A 22772-nucleotide genomic window follows, 5' to 3' on the forward strand; every position below is an offset into this window, starting at 1 on the left:
GGGAGTGAGTGGAGGGTACCTCAAGGCTGTACAGTATTAGCCTGGCAAAGGGGGTGTGACTCACAGAGGAACAGACAGAGATGAACCAACGGGGGTCTAACCTAGGGAAGTGACAATGGCTGGGATCCATGAGCACAGAACACTGGGAAATGGCTACTGAGGTGGAGGTGGGACAAGTCTGGCCGGACAGCAGATGCGTGGCTTGGTTTGCTACGCTGAAGTCTCAGCCCTGATTCTGATGGGTCATTTCTCTGAATTCTGAACTGGTTTATATGAAAGAAACCTAGAATTGATCCTTTAGTAACTTCCATTGATTTGGAGTTTTTACACACAGCAATCCCTCCTTTACAGAAACACAGAAGTTGTATTACACAGAGTTTCTCACGGGGCACAGGGGACATTTTGAGCCAGGCAATTGTTTGTCATGGGAGGCTGTGCTATACTTCATAAAAATGTTTAGTAGCATCTCTAGCCTCCACCTGAGAGACACTGGTAGCGTTATCCAGTTATCACAACCAAAAACACTTCCCGACATTGCCAAAAGCCTCTTGGGAGGACAAATACACTCCCATTAGAGAAGCCCCACTTTACCAGATTTCACCTCAATCACAATTTCTGTGGGTGCACTGCTTGCCCCGAGTGTGACCTTTGTGTTTTGGGCTCTATTTTCAGTCAAGGAGACACACTTGCACCCACATTCTTGTCTGCTCCCCCTGAGGACTGGCGGTCCTTTATGCTGAAGAGTTCAGACGTCTGCACCACTGACACACTGGCAAGACTCACTGGACCCAGAGAGGTACCGGGGCCCTGGCCACGAGCTCCTGTTCTCGGCCCCAGGAGCCCCAGATATCCTTGGCCCTCACCTCGGTTACGGCTTGGATGGATGCACCGTGTTTCAGAAGGAGTTCCATTACTTTAATTCGGTTCTTCTTGCAGGCAATATGCAGAGGGGTAAAGCCATTCTGCAAAGGACAAACAAGCCAACCTCACTGTGTGCAGTCAACTATTTTTGCTAAGACAATGTGCTGTGAAGACGGCCATGTGATCAGGAGCTATGAGCGGTGAAAGGGAAAGTTGACTCCTCTGGGCGCAGAGGTAGTCTACGTGCCCCTGAGACCCAAGATGCTCTGCTAAGTGAGAACAGGAAGTGAAGTTTTCAATCTCCTGGTAGCTAAAACAAAATGGTCAAGCATTGCTTTACTTTATGTTGGAATTCACTCTTCCAAGTAATATGTCCCTCCCGTACCTCCCTTCAAACACGCCCTACAAAGAGCTGGGCCCAACCATCTGTCCTCACTGGCAAGCTTCACCAGCCCTTGTTCTGACCTCTCTGCTATGTTCTAGGATGACCACAGGACCAGCTCTAAACTGTTCAAATTTCTTCCCCAGCTTTAAGATTCAAGTTGCTACTCACTCCAAGGAAGCAGGTATTTAAACAACCCCACATTACGTGGATCATTTGGTTTAATATTTAATCTAATAAAAGAACCTGCTTTTTTAACAAATTGCCTACCAAATTGTCCTTGCTGATCATTTTGCTGATGGCAAATGCTGCAGGTGCCACTGGAGAACTATAAAATACTGGCTGCACCATAAAAGCTTACGTCAAAGGTAGTACGGGTGCCTCCAGGGAGGTTCCATAGACCATTTGGCCACAGCCCATTGCAGGATGACTGGCTACAACCTCTGTATGATGTTATGAAATCTTCAGAGCCAGAAGAATTCAGAGCCAGTGCCCACACCCTGTTTTAAGACTTTTTTTTCCTATATGGAAAAATGAGTCATGATTGCTAATTTCTCTTCCTCCTTTCTGAGAACTCTAAGGCACATTTGACACCCTGGCCAGGTCAATGGCTCTGGAAATGTTACTCAGAGCAATCTTCTAGAATGATGGCAGTGGAGCTGAAGTTTAGAAGCTTCCTCTCTTGTCCTTCTTTTCCACCCACTCCGAATTTCAGAGCCCAGAGAGCACCAGGGCACTGTGCGTGTGTGTAGACAGGGTGACACCATCATTTGGGTTGGAGCAGAGACCCTTCCTAGAAGGGTTGACAGAACCAAAATTGCCAGAAAATGTCCATGTTTTCCCTAAAATATGGTGACTTACTTTTTCCTACACATGGGTGCTCATGCTGAACTAAATTTAAATACTTGACTAGATGGGGACCATGTATTTTTCCAAAGACAATATACACTATCCAACTGAGAATACTAAGTACAGCACTGCTAATGGTTAAAACAGCAAATCGTTTTAGGACTTAAGACTATAAATTTGACCAACATTTTCATTGGTATCAACAGGGAAAAGAAGAAGATAGACAGTATTTCATTCATTTACATGGTTAGCGCAATATCAAATTGCATCTCACAAATTCCAGACTTCTGATGTTTAAAATCAAGTTTTGTGATCATGTTGCCTCCTGGTTTCAAATTTCAGAAAAAAACTTCCCACTCACAGAATGATAACTTTACCTGGAACAAGATGAGGTTGATTACTTCAGTAATTTTATGATTATATAGTCTTGGGATTCAATTATTTTATTATTTTAAAAATATTTATGTATTTATATGAAAGGCAGAGTTACAGAGAACGAGAGCGAGAAAGAGATCTTCCACCCACTGATTCATTTCTCAAATGGCCACAACAGCTGAACCTGGGCCAGGCTGAATCCAGGAGTCTGGAACTCCATCTAGGTCTCTCCTGCGGATGACAGGGCTCCATGTACTAGGGTCACCCTTCACTGCTTTTCCAGGCACATTAGCAAGGACCTGGGTCAGAAGTGGAGCAGCTGGGATTGGAAACAGTGCTCATATGGGATGCTGGCATCACAGATAGCATCTTAATCTGTGGCTCCACAATGCTGGCCCTGGGTTTCATTCATATAACAGGAGCACTAGTGTAATCATAAAGAGTTAGCAGAAAAACTCTATAAACCTTGTTCATATCAGAAACAGCAGGTTCTATAAATTTCTCACAAGAATATTTGGAAAAACTGACAAGAAGTAGACTTTCCTGGATAAGTATTTCCATCTTAACTCTGTGAAAGCAATGCCTTTTACATGCAGAGGTAACCGCTGTCACAAGAAAACTTAGGCTGCACCTGTTGGCTGAGCCACTCACCAGGGCTTTGGCATTGGGGTTAGCTTTCTTATCCAACAGAACCTTGGCGACTTTGTAATGGCCACAGTGGGCGGCCACATGTAGGGCGGTCAGGTAGTCATTGGTGACATCATCCACAGGCACGTTATGCTGGAGGAGAAGCTGGACGCAATTCAAATGATCCCCTTGCGTGGCCATGTGCAATGGAGACAGTCCGTTCTGGAACACATAAGGAAATCGGGTGTACTATCTTTTTAAATGCAAATACACCAAACACAAAATAAAGCACACATATGAACAGATAAAAACCCTAGTTTTCTGTATGAAAAATACTCTATTTGTTCATTACTATTATTTATTTGAGTGTTAGAGAGAAAGGGGACAAAGGGGTGGGAAGAGGGAGAGAGGAAGAAAGAGAGAGCACAAGTGAGCATGCTCCCATCCACAAGTTCACTCCCCAAATGCATGTACTGGTTGAGGATGGGCCAGAATTAAAGCCTGGAGCCAGGAACTCAATCCAGGTCTCCCATACGGACAGCAGGGACCTAAGTACTTGAGCTGTCACTCTGTCTTACGTGGTCTGCATTGGAAGGAAGCTGGAGTCAGGAGCTAGAGCAGGGAATTGAACCCAGGCACTCTGATGTGGGATGCCGGCATCTTAATTGCTAGGCTAAACACCTGCTCCAATCTTCTATGTCTAAAGTGTGTTGACAACTGTTTGGGACTACAGCTACTTTTAAAAATGGTCCTCCTACTTCTTGTGTCAATCAATAACAAATTGTCAAGGATAATTTATTTTCCTGCTGCAAAAGCAGTGAAAATCACACTACGAATTATAATTTACTGCATTCTTAATTATAGAATAATAGAAATTCTTAATATTTAAGTATGAAAAAAATATAGTCAAGAACAGATTGGTATTGCTTGGGCTGGTATTTATTTTTTCCAAACTGATTACTGAGACTTGATACTGAACACTATAGCAATTGGATTTAAAAAAAATAAATATTAAAAAGACAATGGGTCTGAATACACCTCATCTCTTCTCACATCAATTCAGAAAACATTTCTATAAATCTGGTGCCCCCATGTGTCTATGATGAGGAAAGACAAGGCATTGGCCAACTCATTTAATCTTTGCCTCAGTTCATTTAAATCAACTGGGTTCTATAACACAATTAATCATGTGAAGTAGTAATGAATTGAAAATCATTGAAGGAACTAAGAAACAAATAAGCACAAAGGTAAATAAAATCTGAAAAAGGTCCCCACGATTTTAGCATTCAACATGTTTCCTTAAATATAAGCAAATCAACTGTGTCAGTCTTAAAAGCAGCCTAGAATTCTCTTAGAGTCAAAGTGAGGGGAGGAGCCTGCCAAATTTCTAGAGAATCCAATTACCAAGAAAAGATCTGTTAATTATTGTGGCACAATTTAACATGTTTTGGGGGAAAAAAGTAAACTGGCAGAAAACTTCACTTCTAAAAAGTTGTCGTTTGATGAATATACCAAATATGCAATGATGAACCGGGTGTTCCTGGATTCTGTGGGCCAGGCTATTTCCTCCTAATTTATCAACAAAGGAAATGACAGGAGCTCAAGACACGAGAAAACAACGTAAACCCTCTTTAAGGTGCAGCAAAGGATGGGATCACATCCCATGTGAGATGTTGCCACCCACGAACATACACACTTAGTTATTCCTGCTGAAATACTCCTTTGCTTTATGTTTTGGTAGAGTCTTACAGGGAAACACCAGGTAAAGAAGGAAGCAGAATCTGAGAAAACACACGACTTGGTGGAGACTGGGAATGGGAGAAGTGTGGGTAACAGAAGGGAGCTATACCCGTAGTGCTGCACCGGTAGGAAACAGAGGTCGCTGGGGAAGCACAAGAAGAACGGACAGATCATCTCTCCTTTGAAAAGGGGGTCTGATAACATATGGTGCCTAAAAATGTGGATCTGTGTGACAGGCTTTCTTAGCTCACTAAGACAAAAGTCTTGCAGAACTGAACAGGTTGCCTTGAAGTCAGAAATGTATTCACTCAGCTCACAGCCATGCAGCCAATGTGTGCTGAAGGGCTCCTCGGGGCTGCGTGAACCTAGGTGCTCGGGAGTGCAGCTCTGAATGAGAAGAGTTCTTGCTGTGATCTTACTGGAGAGGGTCAGACAGCAACAAGGCATGAAGAGGTCATCTCAGGATGACATCGAGAGCGCTAAAGAAAACGGCATACGGTTAAATGACAAGCAATCGGGGAGTGCTTGAAGGGAGAGCAAGAGTCAGAAAAACCTTGTCTGGGGCAGGCGTTTGGCCTAGCTGTCAAGACAGCAGTTGAGATGCCTACGCCCCTTTCAGCGTGCCCAGGCTCATCACTCCCCACTCTGACCTCCTACTCATTAATGCGCACACACACAGGGAGGCAGCAAATGACGACTGCAGCAAGCAGTCCCCACCATCCCCGTGGGGGCCTGGGACTGCATTCCCAGCCCCCAGAGATACTGAGGCATTCGAGGAGTTGGCCAGAGGACAGGAGCGCTCTCTCTCTGCCCCTCAAATAAAAATCAAATTTTAAAAACTTAATGTTCTTTAAAAAAGAGAAAGAGGAGAGAAGGCCCGAGGAGAAGGCGACATCTGAGCTGAAGAACGCACGAAGGCCTCAGAGATCCAGCCCACGCCGAGGGAGGAGGAAATGGAGCAGCCTGGCCTGGGGTTTTCCAGGAAGGAGAAGAGGCAGGTCAGCTGGGAAGTGGTCGGTTAGGAGCAGGATGGGAGGAGAGGAGGCAGAGGTGCGGTCAGAATCTGGAAGTGGAGTGAATTCGCAGGGAGGGGAACTTCTGGTTAAACTTGGTCGACATGGTTATTGACCATTCCTCTCCCAAGACTCCACCACAAAACAGGAAAGGACATTTTAAAAAGATTGGTTTATCTGAAAGGCAGGGTAACACGGGGTGGGGAGAGAGAAAGAGATACAGAGGGAGATCTTCCATCTACTGATTCACTCCCCAAATGGTTGCAAAAGCCAGGCCCAGTCAGTTTTGGAGCCAGGAGCCAGAAACTTCATTCAGGCCTGCCATGTAGGTGGCAGGGGCTCAGGTACTTTGGCCATCTTCTGCCGCTTTCTTGGGTGCATTGGCAGGGAGACCTATTGGAAGCAGAGCAGCCAGGGCTTGAGCTGGTGCTCAGGCATAGGAATTTGGCATTGCAGAGTGGCTTAACCCACTGCATCACAACACCAGCCAGTGACAGAATTTAGAGAGTAAAACCTGGGGCTGCTGTTGTGGTACACTGGTTTAGGCCACTGCCTGAGACAATGGCTTCCTGTGTGGGCATTGGTTCAAGTCCTGGCTGCTCCACTTCCAATCCAGATCCCTGCTAATACACCTGGGAAAGCAGCAGAAGACGTCCCAAGTGTTTGGTTCCCTGCCACCCACGTGGGAGACCCAGAAGCAGCTCCTTGAGGTGAGTAAACCAGCAGTAGGAAGACCTCTCTCTCTGTCTCTCCTCTAACTCCACATTCAAATACATAAATAAATCTTTTTTAAAAAGGGTAAAATTCCCAAGGGTACACATAAGTTGTATCCTGTCCCCTTCCCACATCCACAGTGAGAGAGGAACCAAGGACAGAGGAGTGACATCTACATGCATAAAATATGAAGATGATTCATGCTGATGACGCATCCAGCAGAAGAGAGAAGGCTGAGACCCACGTGTGTGTGTGTGGAGGGTGTCGTCAGGGCTTTGCTGAACAACCAGTTCCTTGAAATGAAAAGCCTCAGTTGTACCAGATGCCATGGCCAGGGTGTACAGAGTCCCCCAGGACTGATTTCAGGCTCGCAACGTGACATCACTGAATGTGGAATTGAGAAGAGATGTACACAGTCAGCGCCTATGAGCCCGTATGATCTGGCTCCAGCACACTGCTGGCTATAACAATGACAAGCTGACTTACTTCTCACATCCTACAAAGGGGTGTGAGAAAAAGAGTACCTTGGAAGATGAGACGAGACTTGGGATGAAAGCAGGATTGGTTCAAAGGCTGCCTATGGAGCTGTCAGGCTTCTAGGCCTTGCTCAACCCAACAAAGCCAGATGGCAACCCCTTGTGCCCTGCAGGAAACCAAGAACCTGGTGTATAAAGATGAGTCAGAGAGATTCAGCCTCGGGGGCCCAGGCAGAATATAGAGCAGTGTGGGGGCTCTTGACAGAGAACAGGTGATCAGAGATCGAGAAAGGATGGTTTAAGCGTTAGGCATGGACCTCCGTGGTTAGACTGCCTGGGTCCAAGTCCTTGTTCTGCCACTAGCCAAGAGATCCTGAGAAGACTATTCTACCTCTTTGCGTTTCACTTCACTTTTCTATGAAAGGGGTCTAACAGCAATCCGGGTATCTCCTAGAGGTATGGTGAGCACTGAGTTACACATGTAAAGTGTTGGGAGCCTGGTATGCAGTAGTCACTATATCGGTATCGACTGTTAGCATGATTAAAGTTTGCAGAGAGAATAAGACAACTGGAAGCTTCTCTTCCTTTCTCAGAAAGGATTCACACAAGTGTGCACTGAAAAAGTCGGAGGATTTGTCTCTCCAAAAACTGAATGCTCCAATGAAAGGGGGGCATCCGATTCTGAGATCAGAAGGCCCCTCCGTCCACCACCTCCTGGTTGTCAGCTCCGCCTTGCACTCTCGCAAAGCTGGGCTCAGTTAGTGCCTGGTATAGATACCAGGCATCTGTGGGCATCCTCCAACAGAAAAGAGCAAACACAGAGGAAACAGGAAACTGGTACCTAGGGACACAGAAGTGGCAGAAAGTAATCAACCTTACGGTGCATGTTCTCAGAAAGGAATCACAAACATTGTACCCATAAAACAAGAACAGAGTGCTTTAGGAAAGGAAGCTGCCAAATAATAAGAAAATGTTCTTGAAAATTGAAAGCATAAAAGAAAAAAAAAAAAACAAGGAGATTTCCTTCCCAGAAATAAATTTATAAAGATTGAATAATAAAAAGGTAATATTAGATTTTTAACTATGCCTGTACTGTTCTGACAAATAGAAATTAATTTTAAAGAAAACATGGGAATGAACTGGTAGATTTTTAAGCTGGAGGCTAGCGTCATTTGATTAACAGTTTCTGTGGTTACTCTGCACAGTGGGAACTGGATTGAAATGGAAAAAGCAGAATGCATGCATCTATTACAATGGGAAGCAAGCAGTGGAGATGAAAAGACATAGTGTCTGCAAGAAAGGGGGGAAATAAAACCCAGAGTGGTTAAGATGAAGGACTTCAAGGGCCAAGATATCAGGTACAGTGAAACATTGGTGGTTGCTTCGTCCTATTGGATAAAACTTCCAACAGCTTCCCAGTCTTAAATTTGCATCTCAAATGAGTGATGGACTAGTTCAGACTCTCTTGACTCTCTGACAAGTCATCTTAGAGTTGAGAAAACACTGACAAGAATGCAAACTGCAATAGCAGGTGCTTCTGGTGCTTTGATAATGTTGATAAATTAAGACTCGTAATAAAGCTAAATACAGCTTCCTCAAATCCACTGATTCAATGAATAATACTGGTGACTATGGGTAATTTGTATGTCTCAAAATTTATTTGCTATTAGTCTCTTTTTCAAATAGTGCCAAATGATTTTACCATCTAGAAAACTTAAAAGACATTAAAGCATTATGTTTTTGGGCAATCATCATGCATTTCTTTCAGATATATTCACTTTCCCAAAGGCCCAATGAAGGTACAGTTTTCCCAAAGTTCCCAGTCTTTATCAGCTAAATCATATCCTGAGTTTCTTTAAACATCTGTGAACTCTCTAGAAATTTAGACTTTAGAGTGTGGATCTTTTAATCTTTCTTAACCCAACAAGCAATCATTTCTGATAGGAAATTTTCATAGAGTAAATCAAGCAGTAAGTGTTCCCCAAACAAACCAATACCACACAAAAATGACTATGGAATAGCACATTCCTTCAAAAGCCCACACTTAATTGACTCCAACGATTTGGTGAACACAGCTTCTCCACTTGCTACATTTAAATGTTGTTCCTCTCTGTGTGACTCCAAAGTGTGGGTGAAACAAACAGCCAGGGAAGTAAAAGCTAAATGCAGTCTGGTTTCTAGACAGCGGAGAGTGAATCACCTTGGTTTTTGAGAGAATAGGGGCGGCTCGGTCCAGCAGCATCTCCACCACCTGCTCATGGCCGCTCCTCGCCCCACAGTGCAGTGGCGTCAGGCCGTCCTGTGGAACAAAGGCAGCATCTTAATTTATGTCGGACGGTGAAGTCTACAGATGCATCGCATTTCTTCAAGATCTCGCACAGCACCCACCCATGCTCTGCGCTGGTGGGCTTCCAAGATTTGCTCATGTATCCCGTAAAATAATTTCACATTTTGAAGGAGGAAGCAGGGTGGGATCATGGGAGGGAGGAAGGGTAAGATGGGAAGTATCACCATGTTCCTAAATCTGTATATATGAAATAAATGAAACTTATATGCCTTAAATAAAACTTAAAAAATAAAGACATTATACTTTCAAGTTTTTAAAAAAAGAAAAAAAGTTAAGAACTAAATGCTTCATAAGTCAAAGCAGCTGCAAAGTACGTAATTTCTACCTATTAGGAAACTGGCATTTCAATATGTAATGGTTTCACTACTTTTCTAAATACTACAATTTCTCCCTTACAGGTGGCAGCTGAAATTTTAAAAAATTAAAAAAAAAAAAAGAAATTCTTGTGTGATCAGGTTTTCTGCAAATGCAGTGTTTTGGACATTGCTGTAAATCTTTGTCAAGCAAATTGACAAGAATGATATACTCATATAGTCTTGATGATCTATGACTATTTGAAAATTTACTGTGTAAGTGAAATAGACATCTTCTCATTTGATTGTGTATAGCCCTTGCCTATAATCCTGAACTGCAATCTTTTAACTTTTTACTTGTTGAACTTTTCTTTAGTAGAGCAATAAGCCTTTGACTATAATGTAAATTTAAAAATATGCTATCTCAAAAAGAAAAAATATGAAAAAAGAAAAATAGATACTGTAAGTAATTTAATATCTACTTCTCAGAAAACATATGAATAAACTTTAAAAACAGGAATTTGTAAGAGAAGTTTTACTTCACTCTCTTTTTTCTTACATCTCCACTTCCACTCCATTTCCCCTACATAATTTTATCTTAATGTAATTTCATGCTTGAATGTTTTTATTGATTACCACTTATTTCTCTGACATGAAATTCTATAAATTTAAGAAAGTTTTAAAGATTGCCTGAGACATTTTCTAAGTATTAAAAGTAAATCTCTTGATTATAATTACCATTATAATTATTCAAACACAATTTTCAAAACATCAAAAAGATAGGAAAATTCTCTCTCTTTCAAACAAATATATTTTTTTAAATGACAAAAATGGGCCAGCACTGTGGCACAGAAGGTTAAGCTGCAATGGTAACTCTGGCATCCCATATGAACACTCATTTGAGTCCCAGATACTCCACTTCTAATCCAGGTCCCTGCTAATATGTCTGGAAAAGCAGCAGAAGATGACCCACATGCTTGGGTCCTTGCCATCTCCATAGGAGACCTAGCTGTCCAGGCCCCAGGCTTTGGCCTGGCCCAGACCCAGCTGTTGTGACCATTTGGGGAGTGAATCAGAAGATGGAAGATGTCTTTCTCTTTTTTTCTCTCTTGCTCTGCATTTCAAATAAATCTTTTTTTGGTGCTGACACAGTGGCATAGTGGGTAAAGCTGCCACCTGCAGTGCTGGCATCCTATATGGGCGCCAGTTTGAGTCCTAGCTGCTCTGCTTCCTATCCAGCTCTTTGCTATGGCCTGGGAAAGCCGTGGGAGATGGCTCAAGTCCTTGGGCCCCTGTTCCCCACTGGGAGACCCGGAGGAGGCTCCTGTCTCTGGATTGGCACAGCTCTGGCTACTGTGGCCATCTGGGGAGTGAACCAGCAGATGGAAGACCTCTCTCTGTAACTCTTGTCTTTCGAATAAAATAAATAAATCTTCAAAAAAAAAAAAGTGGGTGTAACTTTCAAATGTGAAAGGCAGAGTTACAGAGAGAGAGAGAGAGAAGGAGAGGCAGAGAGACAGAGAGAATATCTTCTATCTGCTGGTTCACTCCCCAAATGGCTGCAACGGCCAGGGCTGTGCCAGGCCAAAGCCAGGAGCTCAGAGTTTCTTCCAGGTCTCTCATGTGGGTGCAGGGTCCCAAGCACTTGGCTCATCCTCTGCTGCTTTCCCAGGTGCGTTAGCGGGGAGCTGCATCAGAAGCAGAGCAGCTGGCACTTGAGCTGGTGCCCCCGTGGGATGTCAGCATCGCAGGTGGCACTTCGCCTGCTACGCCACAGCGCCGGCACCGGCCCCCAGCAGTGCATTTGTAAGCATCCGATATGTAGACAGAGTTACTCCTCAGTCACAGGAGTCATGCAGTTCTCAACACCAGCACCAGCACCAGCACCAGCACCAGCACCAACATTTGAATTCTCCCTTTCAACCCATCTCCATCAGAGATTTTTGAAGGTGAGAGGGAGAGAATTAGGCTGTCCCTCTTTACTAGTGGACAAGGATTTGTGTTTAAAAATGCATGGGAAAGGAGACTCAACAGCGAGATGAACAAAGGGAGATTTATTAACTTAAAACTATTTTAGAGGTCCTACACCCTTCGGAGAAAATTTCACACACACAGCCTGGCTTATGCATTCCTTACTGGAAGATTCCTAAGACGCATATTTGATATATACTTTAATAATATTTAAACTTACAACAAAATTTGATTCAGTATATCCAAATCACTTTCTAGACTGTGTAAGCAGATCTTGAAAGTAAACCTAATTGTTCTAATGTAGTAATAAGGTGCAAACCTTATTTCAAAACTACTAGCCAAATCTCAATAGTATTCAAATTTTTTAAAAAATGAAATTTGAATTGCAAACAGCACATGACCTGATTTGAACATTCTTGGAGCATGTTTAAATATTCAGCCTTTTATGTATATTTAAAACCTTTGCTTTCACAAACCAAAGTAAAGCAGCCGTTCAAGTGGAAATAACATTTTTGCTAATAAAGTAAAATCTGGAAACAGATAAAAAACACCATCAAATCCAAATGCCTGCCTCATAATGCAAAGCTAGAAGGCCTCTGAAGAAGAAATAATATAATAATCACATCTATTGTCCACCACAAAAAGGCGCTTCACTTAGACTGAAGTATGGCGATTATCATTTATGAACAAAAAGGTCAAAACTGGTGCATTTTCTCCAAGTAGAGTCTAAGAAGTAAGAGATGACAGGATATTTGTAGACATTTTCAAACTATGGCTACAGTGAGAAATAATTCTTTTAGCTTAACTTCTTTATCCTTGAAAATTATCTTCAAGACAAAATGCTATATACTGAATGTAAAGTATCTGGCTATCTAAAAGAAAAATCTGTTTCAACCATCAACACCCAGATCCTTTGAAGTATATATAATTACTTTTTTTTTTTAAAAGGATTATTTATTTACTTGAAACTCAGAGTTACAGAGAGAGAGAGAATGAGAGGCAGAGGGAGGGAGGGAGGGAGGGAGAAAGAGAGAGAGAGGTCTTCCATCCACTGGTTCACTCCCCAATTGGCCGCACTGGTGGGAGCTGTGCGGATCCAAAGCCAGGAGCTTCCTCTGGGTCCCCAACTCTGGTGCAGGGGCCCAAGGACTTGGGCCATCTTGTACAGTTTTTCCAGGCCATAGCAGAGAGTTGGATTGGAATTGGAGCAGCTGGGACTCAAACTGGTGCCATATGGGATGCCAGCACTACAGGCAGCAACTTTTACCCACTATGCCACAGCGCTGGCCCCTACAATTTTTTTTTTTTTTTTTTTTTTTTTTTTTTTTGTGATAGGCAGAGTTAGACAGTGAGAGAGAGAGAGACAGAGAGAAAGGTCTTCCGTTTTCCCATTGGTTCACCTCCCAAGTGGCCGCTACGGCCAGCGTGTTGCGGCTGGCGCACTGTGCCAGTCTGAAGCCAGGAGCCAGGTGCTTCCTCTTGGTCTCCCATGCGGGTGCAGGGCTCAAGCACTTGGGCCATCCTCCACTGTCTTCCCGGGCCACAGCAGAGAGCTGAGCTGGAAGAGGAACAACCGGGACAGAATCCGGTGCCCCGACCAGGACTAGAACCCGGGGTGCCGGCGCCACAGGCGGAGGATTAGCCTAGTGAGCCTTGGCGCCGGCCACAATTACTTCTTATAAACATATAGCTTTTGTGATATGCTAATTTTTTTAAATAGTTGAGAGAAAAATAGCTCCCATTCATTGGTTCACTCCCCCAAATGCCTCCAAAGGCCAAGGGCAGAGCCCGGTCAAAGCTGGGAATCAGGGGCTGATGCTGTAGTGTAGTAGGCTAAAGCCTTCATCTGTAATGCTGGCATTCCATATGGTCACTGGTTCTAGTCCTGGCTGCTCTTCTTCCAATCCAGCTCTCTACTATGGCCTGGGAAAGCAGTGGAGGATGGCCCAAGTGCATGGGCCCCTGGACCCACGTGCGAGACCTGGAGGAAACTCCTGGCTTCGGATTGGCCCAGCTCCAGCTGTTGAGGCCGTTTGGGGAGTGAACCAGTGGGTGGAAGACCTTTGTCTCTCCCTCTCTCTGTCTGTAACTCTACCTCTCAAATAAATAAAATTTTAAAAAAGAAGAAGCTGGGAGCCAAAAACTCATTCCGAGTCTCCCACACGGGTGGCAGGAATCCAGCCACTTGAGCCATACTTGTTGCCTTCCAGGCTCTGCATTAGAAAGAAGCTTGGGGGCTGGCGCCGTGGCACAGGTTAATCCTCGGCCTGTGGCACCGGCATCCCATGTGGGCACCGGTTCTAGTCCTGGCTGCCCCTCTTCCAATCCAGCTCTCTGTTATGGACTTGGAAAGCAGTAGAAGATGGCCCAAGTTCTTGGGCCTCTGCACCCATGTGGGAGACAGGGAAGAAACTCCTGGCTCCTGGCTCCTGGCTCCGGATCCGCACAGCTCCTGCCGTTGCAGCCCTTTGGGGAGTGAACCATTGGATGGAAGACCTCTCTGTCTCTCCCTCTCATTGTCTGTAACTCTACCTCTCAAATAAATAAAATCTTAAAAAAAAAAAAAAAAAAAAAAAAGAGAGAGAGAGAAGCTTGGAGTCAGGAGCTAAGGTGGGGAATCAAATCCAGGTGCTCTGCTGGCCAAACATCTGTCCCTGATTTGATCTTTTATAAAAGTTTTAATTATGGAAAATTTCAAACATATTTCAGACTACATTAGACTAAATAGTGTGGTGAATCTCTAGGACCTAACTCGGCTTCAACAACTGTTTCTCAACGGTCAATCGTGAATTTGGGCCTGCTCTTTTCTTCTTTCTTGTATTATTCTGAATCCTGTTCAAGACATTATATCATTTTATCCTCACGATTACTGCCATAATGATGATTCAAGGAGGTGAAATTGCTCATCCAAGGTGGCGCAGGTTACAGTCAGAATCAGGCTGGAGTTACTGCTGCTGATGGTGCAACACAATCAAGGGATGGTTTAGACAAAGTCTTTCTGCTCCAACTTCCAGCCACTCCTAGCCTTCCTTTGGCTCAATCCTGAAGCTGCTACCTCTGATCTCTAGTGATTAGTAAAAACACGTAGGATCTAAAGACCCAGAGCAGAAAGGTGACATTCGTCATCAGTGGGAAACCCGTGACGTGCTAGTGTTCTAGTCACTGCTGCTCTCATCACCTTGCTTCAATGAGAAAATCAACTCTCTCCCAAGGTGAAGGTCATCAGCTCCAGCTGAACGGCACAGGGCCCCCTGAAGCACAGCTCTCTCCAGTGCCGCTTCCCTGGTGGTATTTTTAACACAGATCCTTTGGGTCTTCTCCAAGTTTGTTCTGTCACTTTTCAAAGGTGTAGGACTTTTCAAATAGCCAAAATCCCGGCAGCAGAGCTGCCTCATCAGGAAGCTGTACAACTTGTCACGACTGCCCGGCTTCATGCGCAATGTCAGCCCAGCTACTGGGACATTCACAGGTCAGTGGGAACCCCGGACTTGGAGTTAATCAAGATCTTTAATTAGCAGCACGGTTTTACACTCATGAAGATCCAATCAAGACCAGCTGATCCACAGTAAGACTGGAAAGCTTCTGCCATTGAACAATTCACACTTAATGAAGTATAAAACCAAAAACAGGGGAAAAAAGGAAATTAAGCAGGCCTTGCTTTTACTTTATATCTGCTTTACTTTATACCGTTTTTTATTTTTATTTTTTTAAAGTAATCACAAACGTTGAACTCACATCTTTGGCTTTGAGGCTGGTGTGCACTTTCCTGAGGTGGGGCTTTCAGTACAACACCCCCCCCCCCCCCCCCAGGTCACAAAGGTCCTTAGGGACAGGATCATTCATTCCTCAGTCAAATCTGCATTCCTTAGGTTAACATTTAAAGTCTCCTAAGGTCGGTCCTTACAGCACTAGGTTCAACTTGGCCTTTCCTTATTCCCTTCATTTCCACTTCAATGAACAAACTCTGGGCAGCTAGTACTCGCAGCCTTCCATTTCCCTCTTTGCTTGTCTTACCTGCACAGAGTTCTCTCTTCCCACTTGTTTCAAGATCCAATCTTACTGCCTCACAGTACGTTTCTTTGAAGCCTTTCCCCAAACTAGATGTGATCTTTCTACCCCTAGAATTCCTGCCTTGTCTCCCCTCCTCTTTGGGGGAACCTGTCACTTTTTCCCTAGTATTTGAGTTCTTTGTGGGCCCACATTGTCATCTTAACTAGCGACAAAGACTCTCCCTTGACCTAACCCTAGGTGGGATTCTCCGAATTCTCTTCTTTACTGGACCTTGAGCTTTGGAATTCCCAGTGCTAGTCTCTATTTAATCGAGTTTTAGTAAGAACATTGGTGGGTCAGTGTAATGAGAATCCCCCTCCTACAATATCTGATCAAATTCCTCATCCCTCACCCTCTGTATCTCATCACCCTGGCCTGCCTTCTGCAATAATCTTAACAAGTAATTTTACTAGAATCGCCCATTCCCTTGATGTTTTCTCTTAGTAATTTTCCAACCACTGACCCGCAGCTGGCTCCTCATCTATAAACTTCCACCTATCCTGGTTGTATGCTGAGCCAAGTCCTATCTCTCTCCTCTGCTACAACACTCCACTGTAGTCGCCTCCCTTGAATAAAGTCTACCTTACTGTTCCTTTAACAAGTGTCAGGAATAATTTTTTCCTTAACTGCTAGTCTATCTCCAAGGATAAGTTAGAGGATAATTGAATCTCAAAGAGGAAGTAAATTAGTACCATGTCTATGCAAGTTGCTTAATAAGCATTAATGTGTAAGCAGACAGAGTGAGTCAAGGAATGGGTGTTCTTAGGCTAATCTTTTGAAAATATTTTCTAGTAGTTGGTTGAAAATTCCTTTCCTAATGATCCTTTTTGTTTGAGTAGACCTCCTTTGTCTACTTCAGAAGCACTATTAAAATCTTTCCAGAAAACTAAAATTCTCAACATAAGTGACTTGTAAATTGAGATTTGATTAAAGAATGTAATTCAAGCTTCTTAGACTTTGTACTAATAAGATTTTCCCCTTTTCTTATTCAGAACACTATAAGCTTAATAAGAGTTACAGCAGATACTGTGCTTTGCCACACAGCAGTGAACTGGTATACTCCTTTCCCTAAACTTAGAGCAATGCTTTTAATACAAAATAAGGATTCTTCCTTGTTCCCAATCCCTAGAAAGTCTGAATTAATATACAGTGTCACTTAGCATGGGTCCCGGACCAAAAGGCAGTTCAACTGCATACAACAGTTGAAAATGTTTCATGAAAGCAATTTTGGGAGTCAAGGGCAGCTGCCTCAAGAAAGGCAACATATGCAGTTGGGCGAGAGAGAAGGAGTGAGGAACGGATGCTGAGTTGCCATAGTAACATTAGGGGAGGGAAAGGAAATTGCACAAGCTTAGTAATTTTTTTCCAATCTCCTTGATTTTGAAAGCACTAACATAATGAACAAGTTTCCCTTGGGCAGAATTCTGGAGCAACAACAAACTGGCTAGTCTAGATCTCATATTTCATCTCAGTGACAGTAATCTTATTAGTGAGGTGGGCAACTGCACTCTACTGCCTGGACAGAGTGCTCCCTTGTGTCAGCCAAGAGCAAAGCATTGCAAACATGAAGGTCAAAAGACTTTTGTTCAGGTCTGATTTTTCTGAAAAGCAGGGAGCAGGACATGAAAGTATCACACCTAGGAATATGAATCCAGAATATGTCCTTAATAAGTCAAACATGCTGAAAGCCAATACTAAAGTGACACAAATTCATGACTAGGGAGAAATTTTCAAGAAGTGACACAGTTATTTTGATTTGTATTCTCTGAGTCCCTTTCTTTTCTTCTTCCTAAGCAAAAACACCAACTCACTGTAGAAAAGTTAAAGGAAGTCAAGCAAAGAGAATGGTAGATAATATATTGAGGATGTAAAGCAGGATGAAATATTTAATAAAAATGAAATAAAATGTAGACTTTGTGCACAATAGAATTATAATGACAGCCAAAGAAAAATTAAAGGGAATCAATTATAGTCAAGAACAACGCTATTCTCTTGTTGGTATCTTGACTAAAAATTCTGTTTTCTCATTTTGTATGTGTTAAACAGTTATAGAGTTGGTCTAACAGGAAGTGAAATAATGCTTTCTGAATGCCTCACGAGTTCCAAGTAACTTTGTATTTGTGATCTTATTTCATCTTAGAACAAGTCCGTGAGAAGAGCATCAGTAATTCCATTTATAGATGAGAAAGCAGCTCCAGGGGATTTGTGTACCTAACCAAGGTCACATGGCAACAAAATGACTGGAATCAGACCTTACACTCAGCCTTGCCTCCGATTAAAGGATTGGACTCCCCCTACTGGGCTGAGAAATCGCTTCCAAAAAAAATTACAAAAAACAGGCATCCAGCATTCTTTTATCAAGAATTTATATCTGCCATTTATTTGTAGGAGTGAGAAACATGTTTTTAACTCCTTTTTATGGTCTATTTTATACATTCTACATGATTAACATTTAACTAAAGGCTACTTGTAAACAATTGTTGTCGCTCCCCCTCTTCATGGAGGAGCAACACAGGACCCTGCGCTGTTCTTTCGTCTGCTCGGCCCTCCCCGGGTTTGCTGCTGGTTCTTCCCGGGTTGGCTACTATCCCTTCCACCTCCGTGGAAGGGCAGTTCCCCCTGGCCGCATTCCCCACTTCCGCAGGGGAGCGGCACACCGCTGGCCGGCTTTCTCGGGGCTGCACAGGTGTTCCCCTTAGATGTTCCTTTAGATGTTCCCCTTAGATGTTCCTGGTGCATGCCGTCTCTCTCCTCCTTTATAGTCCTCCTCCGCCAATCCTAACTCGGCTGCCCACACGCCGAGTACGCTGCTCTCCTCCAATCAGGAGCAAGTCCTACAGTTTATTAGCTGAACTGGAGGCAGCTGTGCGGAAGCTGTTTACTTCTCTCCCAGAGCCATATTGTGGGAGAGCAGATGCACAGAATAAGTCTTAATTCCAGTAACTCAGTCCAGTCCGGGCTGCTCCCCACAGATCCCCCTTTCTTTTTATTTTTTGGCGTTGATACGCGCCTGTCTTCGGTGTCCCGCGGCACACACTCTGCTCTACTTGCTAGAGTTGCCACAGGTTCTTACAAGTCCTATCAATCAGGCAAACCGAATCCGGGTCCTCTCTTCGCCATGTTGTGAGGAGGTTTTTAGGCGCTGATGCGTGCCTGTGTTCGGTGACCTGCGGCTCATACTCTGGTCGAGCCGCCTGCTGGCGCTTACCGCCTTAATCAGGCAGACCGAATCCAAGCCTTCTCATTGCCGTATTGTGGGGGAGACTTATTAGTGTTGGTTCGTGCCTATCTTCGGTGACCTGCAGCTCATACTCTGGTCGAGCTGCTTGCTGGTGCTTACCGCCTTAATCAGGCAGACCGAATCCAAGCCTCCTAATTGTTGTATTGTGGGGAGGCCTTACTGATGTTAATTCGTGCCTGTCTTCGGTGACCTGCGGCGCATAAGCTGCTAGCCGCCGCAGGTGCTCATCGCCTCACTTAATCAGGCAAACCGAATCCAAGCTTTCTCATTGCCATGTTGAGGGGAGGCCTTTCTATTTCTCTATTTCTCTATCTCCGGGCATTCCTATTTCTCCCATTTTACTTCTATCTTCCAGCATTCCTATTTCTCTCATTTTACTTCTAAACTTCTGTTTCTCTTATCCCCGCGGCTTCCCGGCTGCGCCCGCCCCGAGGCTGCTTCTCGGCAGCTTTCCGGCTGAGCCGCTTCAGCCCGCGTCTCTCTCATCTGCGCGGCTCGGCTTTGTGCGCACACTCCGGGGTCTCGCACTTAACCCTTTCGCGTCTGAACCACGGCCTCGCGCCAGCCCCGCGTTCCCTATGTACTTGAGCCCCGCACGCTCTGTCTGCGCGCGGCAGCCTCCACGAGTCACACAGCGTAGCTTACGTGTCCGCCACTAGCATTCAATCTAAGTTCCCCGGGCTAGCCTGGCGAATTCAACCCAGCTTACGTCTCCGCCCCACGGTTTGGCTTCCCGTCCTTTGCTCCCCGGGCTAATCAGACGGATCCCAATCTGGCTTACGTTTCAGCTTCTGGTTTCAACTTTTCACCCCCCATTCCCGGGCTAACTTGAGAATCCCAAAGTGGCTTTCGTTTCCGCCTTGGCCTGCCCCCCGCGGCTTCAATTTCCCTAACACTTTTCTCTACCCGGTATGTTTCCTTAAGTTTTCTTCCAACAATACTCCTCCCTCATTTCTCCTGGCCTCTCCCCACAGTCCGCATCCAAGTCTGTTTGTTCTAGCTTTCACTTTCTGGCCTCTCCCCACAGTCCGCGTCCGAGTCTGTTTGTTCTAACTTTCACTTTCGCTTTCGACCTTAGAGATTTCTCCCAGCTTCCCCCCGTAGTCCGTATCCGAGTCTATGCCTAGGCTTTCAATAGCTTCTTCCGGCACCTAGGCTCTTTGCTAGTCTCTCTCTCCGGTATTTTCCCAGTTCCTCCCGTTTCTTCCCTCCTGAGTTTCATATCTGTCCTAAGTTTCCTATCCGAGTCAGGTTTCCTATCCGTCCTAGGTTTCCTATCCGTCCTAGGTTTCCTATCCGAGTCACGGCACCATTATGTCGCTCCCCCTCTTCATGGAGGAGCAACACAGGACCCTGCGCTGTTCTTTCGTCTGCTCGGCCCTCCCCGGGTTTGCTGCTGGTTCTTCCCGGGTTGGCTACTATCCCTTCCACCTCCGTGGAAGGGCAGTTCCCCCTGGCCGCATTCCCCACTTCCGCAGGGGAGCGGCACACCGCTGGCCGGCTTTCTCGGGGCTGCACAGGTGTTCCCCTTAGATGTTCCTGGTGCATGCCGTCTCTCTCCTCCTTTATAGTCCTCCTCCGCCAATCCTAACTCGGCTGCCCACACGCCGAGTACGCTGCTCTCCTCCAATCAGGAGCAAGTCCTACAGTTTATTAGCTGAACTGGAGGCAGCTGTGCGGAAGCTGTTTACTTCTCTCCCAGCGCCATATTGTGGGAGAGCAGATGCATAGAATAAGTCTTAATTCCAGTAACTCAGTCCAGTCCGGGCTGCTCCCCACAAATTGTTTTCTTTGTTAGACTGTAACACACCACTGTGCTATTTGTTTTGTAATCTGCCACTGTTTCTTTGTCCCTGCTTCCTTACTTTTCTTTAGGTTGAGTACCAGCAAGTAATTTAACTATTGAATCAGGTCTCACTGGCTGTCTCCTCCCTGACTTTTTGGCTCCGTCTATTTTGCGGGGAGGAGAAGTGATTGTCCTAAGGATTATGCTATATATCCGTAAGTTACCACAGTATAAATAATATTATACATTATAGACTATTCTATACTTGTATTATCATATATTATATATTGAATTACATATAATTTCATACATGAGAATCTTATATTTTCATTTCAATTACATAATTTTATCTTTTGTGCTATGAATATCATATATTTCTATAACCATTATAAATAATTATTTTTGTTCTAACAATTGAACTTGAAAGAACTTGAAAAGAAAAATAGTTTTTACACTTACCCACATACTTATTAATTTAGCTCTTAAATTTTCATCTGGCATTATTTCCCTTATATGTAAAACATTCCTTTAGTATTTCAGTTAGCATGGCTCTGACAATAACAATCTAACTTTTGATTATCTTATTATCTGAAATGGTCTATTTTGTTTTAAAAATCTAGTTATATATATATTTTTAAGAGTTTATTTTATTTGAAAGACAGAGACAAGAGAGAGAAGGAGAAGGAAAGAGAGAGAGAGAGAGAGATCTTCTACCTGCAGGTTCACTCCTCAAATGCCTACTGTCAAAGCCAGTAGCCCAAAACTCCATCTGGTACTCCCACTTGGGTGGCAGGGACTGAGCCATCATCTGCTGCCTCCCAGGATGCTCATGAGCAGGAAGCTAGATTAGCAGCAGTCATCTACGAGTCTATTTCTATTATCTGACTTTTCTTTTGACTGCAGGTCATATTTTTTCTTTTCTTTGTTTAGGAACTTTAAAATCACCTACTAGATACTATGAATGGTATGTTCTTCAGAGTCTGGAACTTGTAGGGGCTTGATTTGGTTCAGAGTTTATCCCTTTTATCAGCAGGAAGTTACGTCTAATCCAAGTGCTCCAGCATTACTTGGATAACTCTCACACATTTGAATAAAAACAGGAAATGTGACGTCTGCACACCACATCATCTTATTTTATGTTTCTATCATATGCCATTTTATGAAGTATCCTTATGGACAAAGAGTTCTTTACTTTTCAGTTGGCACTATAAATATGATTTAAATATGTAAAGGTTTTGTATAGCTCTTATAAGATGCTATAGGTTAAAAAAAACTCAACTTCAGCCTCACCGTTTAAAAATAATGATTTATTTATACTTGGGAATAGGGGATAATTAAAGATATTTATAGCTGACAACTATGGATTCCTTGTGTGCCTAGCTGATGTTATCTAAAACATGTGACCTTTACCAACACACATTAAGAGAAAATAGGAGAAAAATTTAATTACTTTCTGAGCACCAGCACAAGGCACTTAACTAAAATAATAACTGTCTGAGCCTGCTTTGTAGATTCTTCAAGAAAACCTGACATATGGCATTTACCCACTACTTTCAGATCTCTAATTTGGCAAGAGAAATAAGGTTTCCATCACGGTAAAGATCATTAGGAGAGGGGGCAAAGAAAGACTCCTTCCATGTTCCCAAAACCCTTTGTGACTGTCAAAATCCTGTTTTCTTCAAAAGTATCATCGTGATGGTTGGAAGCTAAATAACACTACATGATTACTTCTTTCATTAAATTTTTAAAGAATGTGTTCATTTGAGAGCGCGCTGCCGTCAGCTTGTTCTTTCTCCAAATGCCCACAACATTGCGACTGGGCAAGGGCTCCAATTGGGAACCCAATCTTGGCCTTCCACATGGGTGGCAGGAATCAAATCGCTCCTGCTGCCTCCCAGGGTCTGCATTAGCAGGAAGGTGGAGTCAGGAGTTAGAGGCAGAAACTGAATCAAGGTCGTCCAACATGGCACGTGGGCTTCTTAACCAGTGTCTTAATTGCTCGGCTCAATGAATGCCCACCCCTTTATGTCCTTATTTTAATCTAAAC

General features: G+C 43.9%; 1 protein-coding gene across 50 annotated transcripts in view; it reads right to left on the minus strand.

Moving 5' to 3' along the window:
* ANK3 (ankyrin 3) overlaps positions 1-22772 on the minus strand; it is a 712348-nt gene that overhangs the window by 157609 nt on the left and 531967 nt on the right. For all 50 annotated transcript variants that reach the window (XM_089314884.1, XM_089314922.1, XM_089314920.1 and 47 more), the window contains 3 exons: positions 9238-9336; positions 3119-3316; positions 864-962 (listed from right to left, as the gene is read on the minus strand). In XM_089314884.1, coding sequence (XP_089171010.1) covers positions 864-962; positions 3119-3316; positions 9238-9336 — 396 coding nt within the window. The remainder of the gene's footprint in view (positions 1-863; positions 963-3118; positions 3317-9237; positions 9337-22772) is intronic.

Source organism: Oryctolagus cuniculus, chromosome 15 (assembly GCF_051225735.1).
Source record: "Oryctolagus cuniculus isolate XC-2025 breed Fujian yellow rabbit chromosome 15, ASM5122573v1, whole genome shotgun sequence".
NCBI classification, from domain to species: Eukaryota; Metazoa; Chordata; class Mammalia; order Lagomorpha; family Leporidae; genus Oryctolagus; species Oryctolagus cuniculus.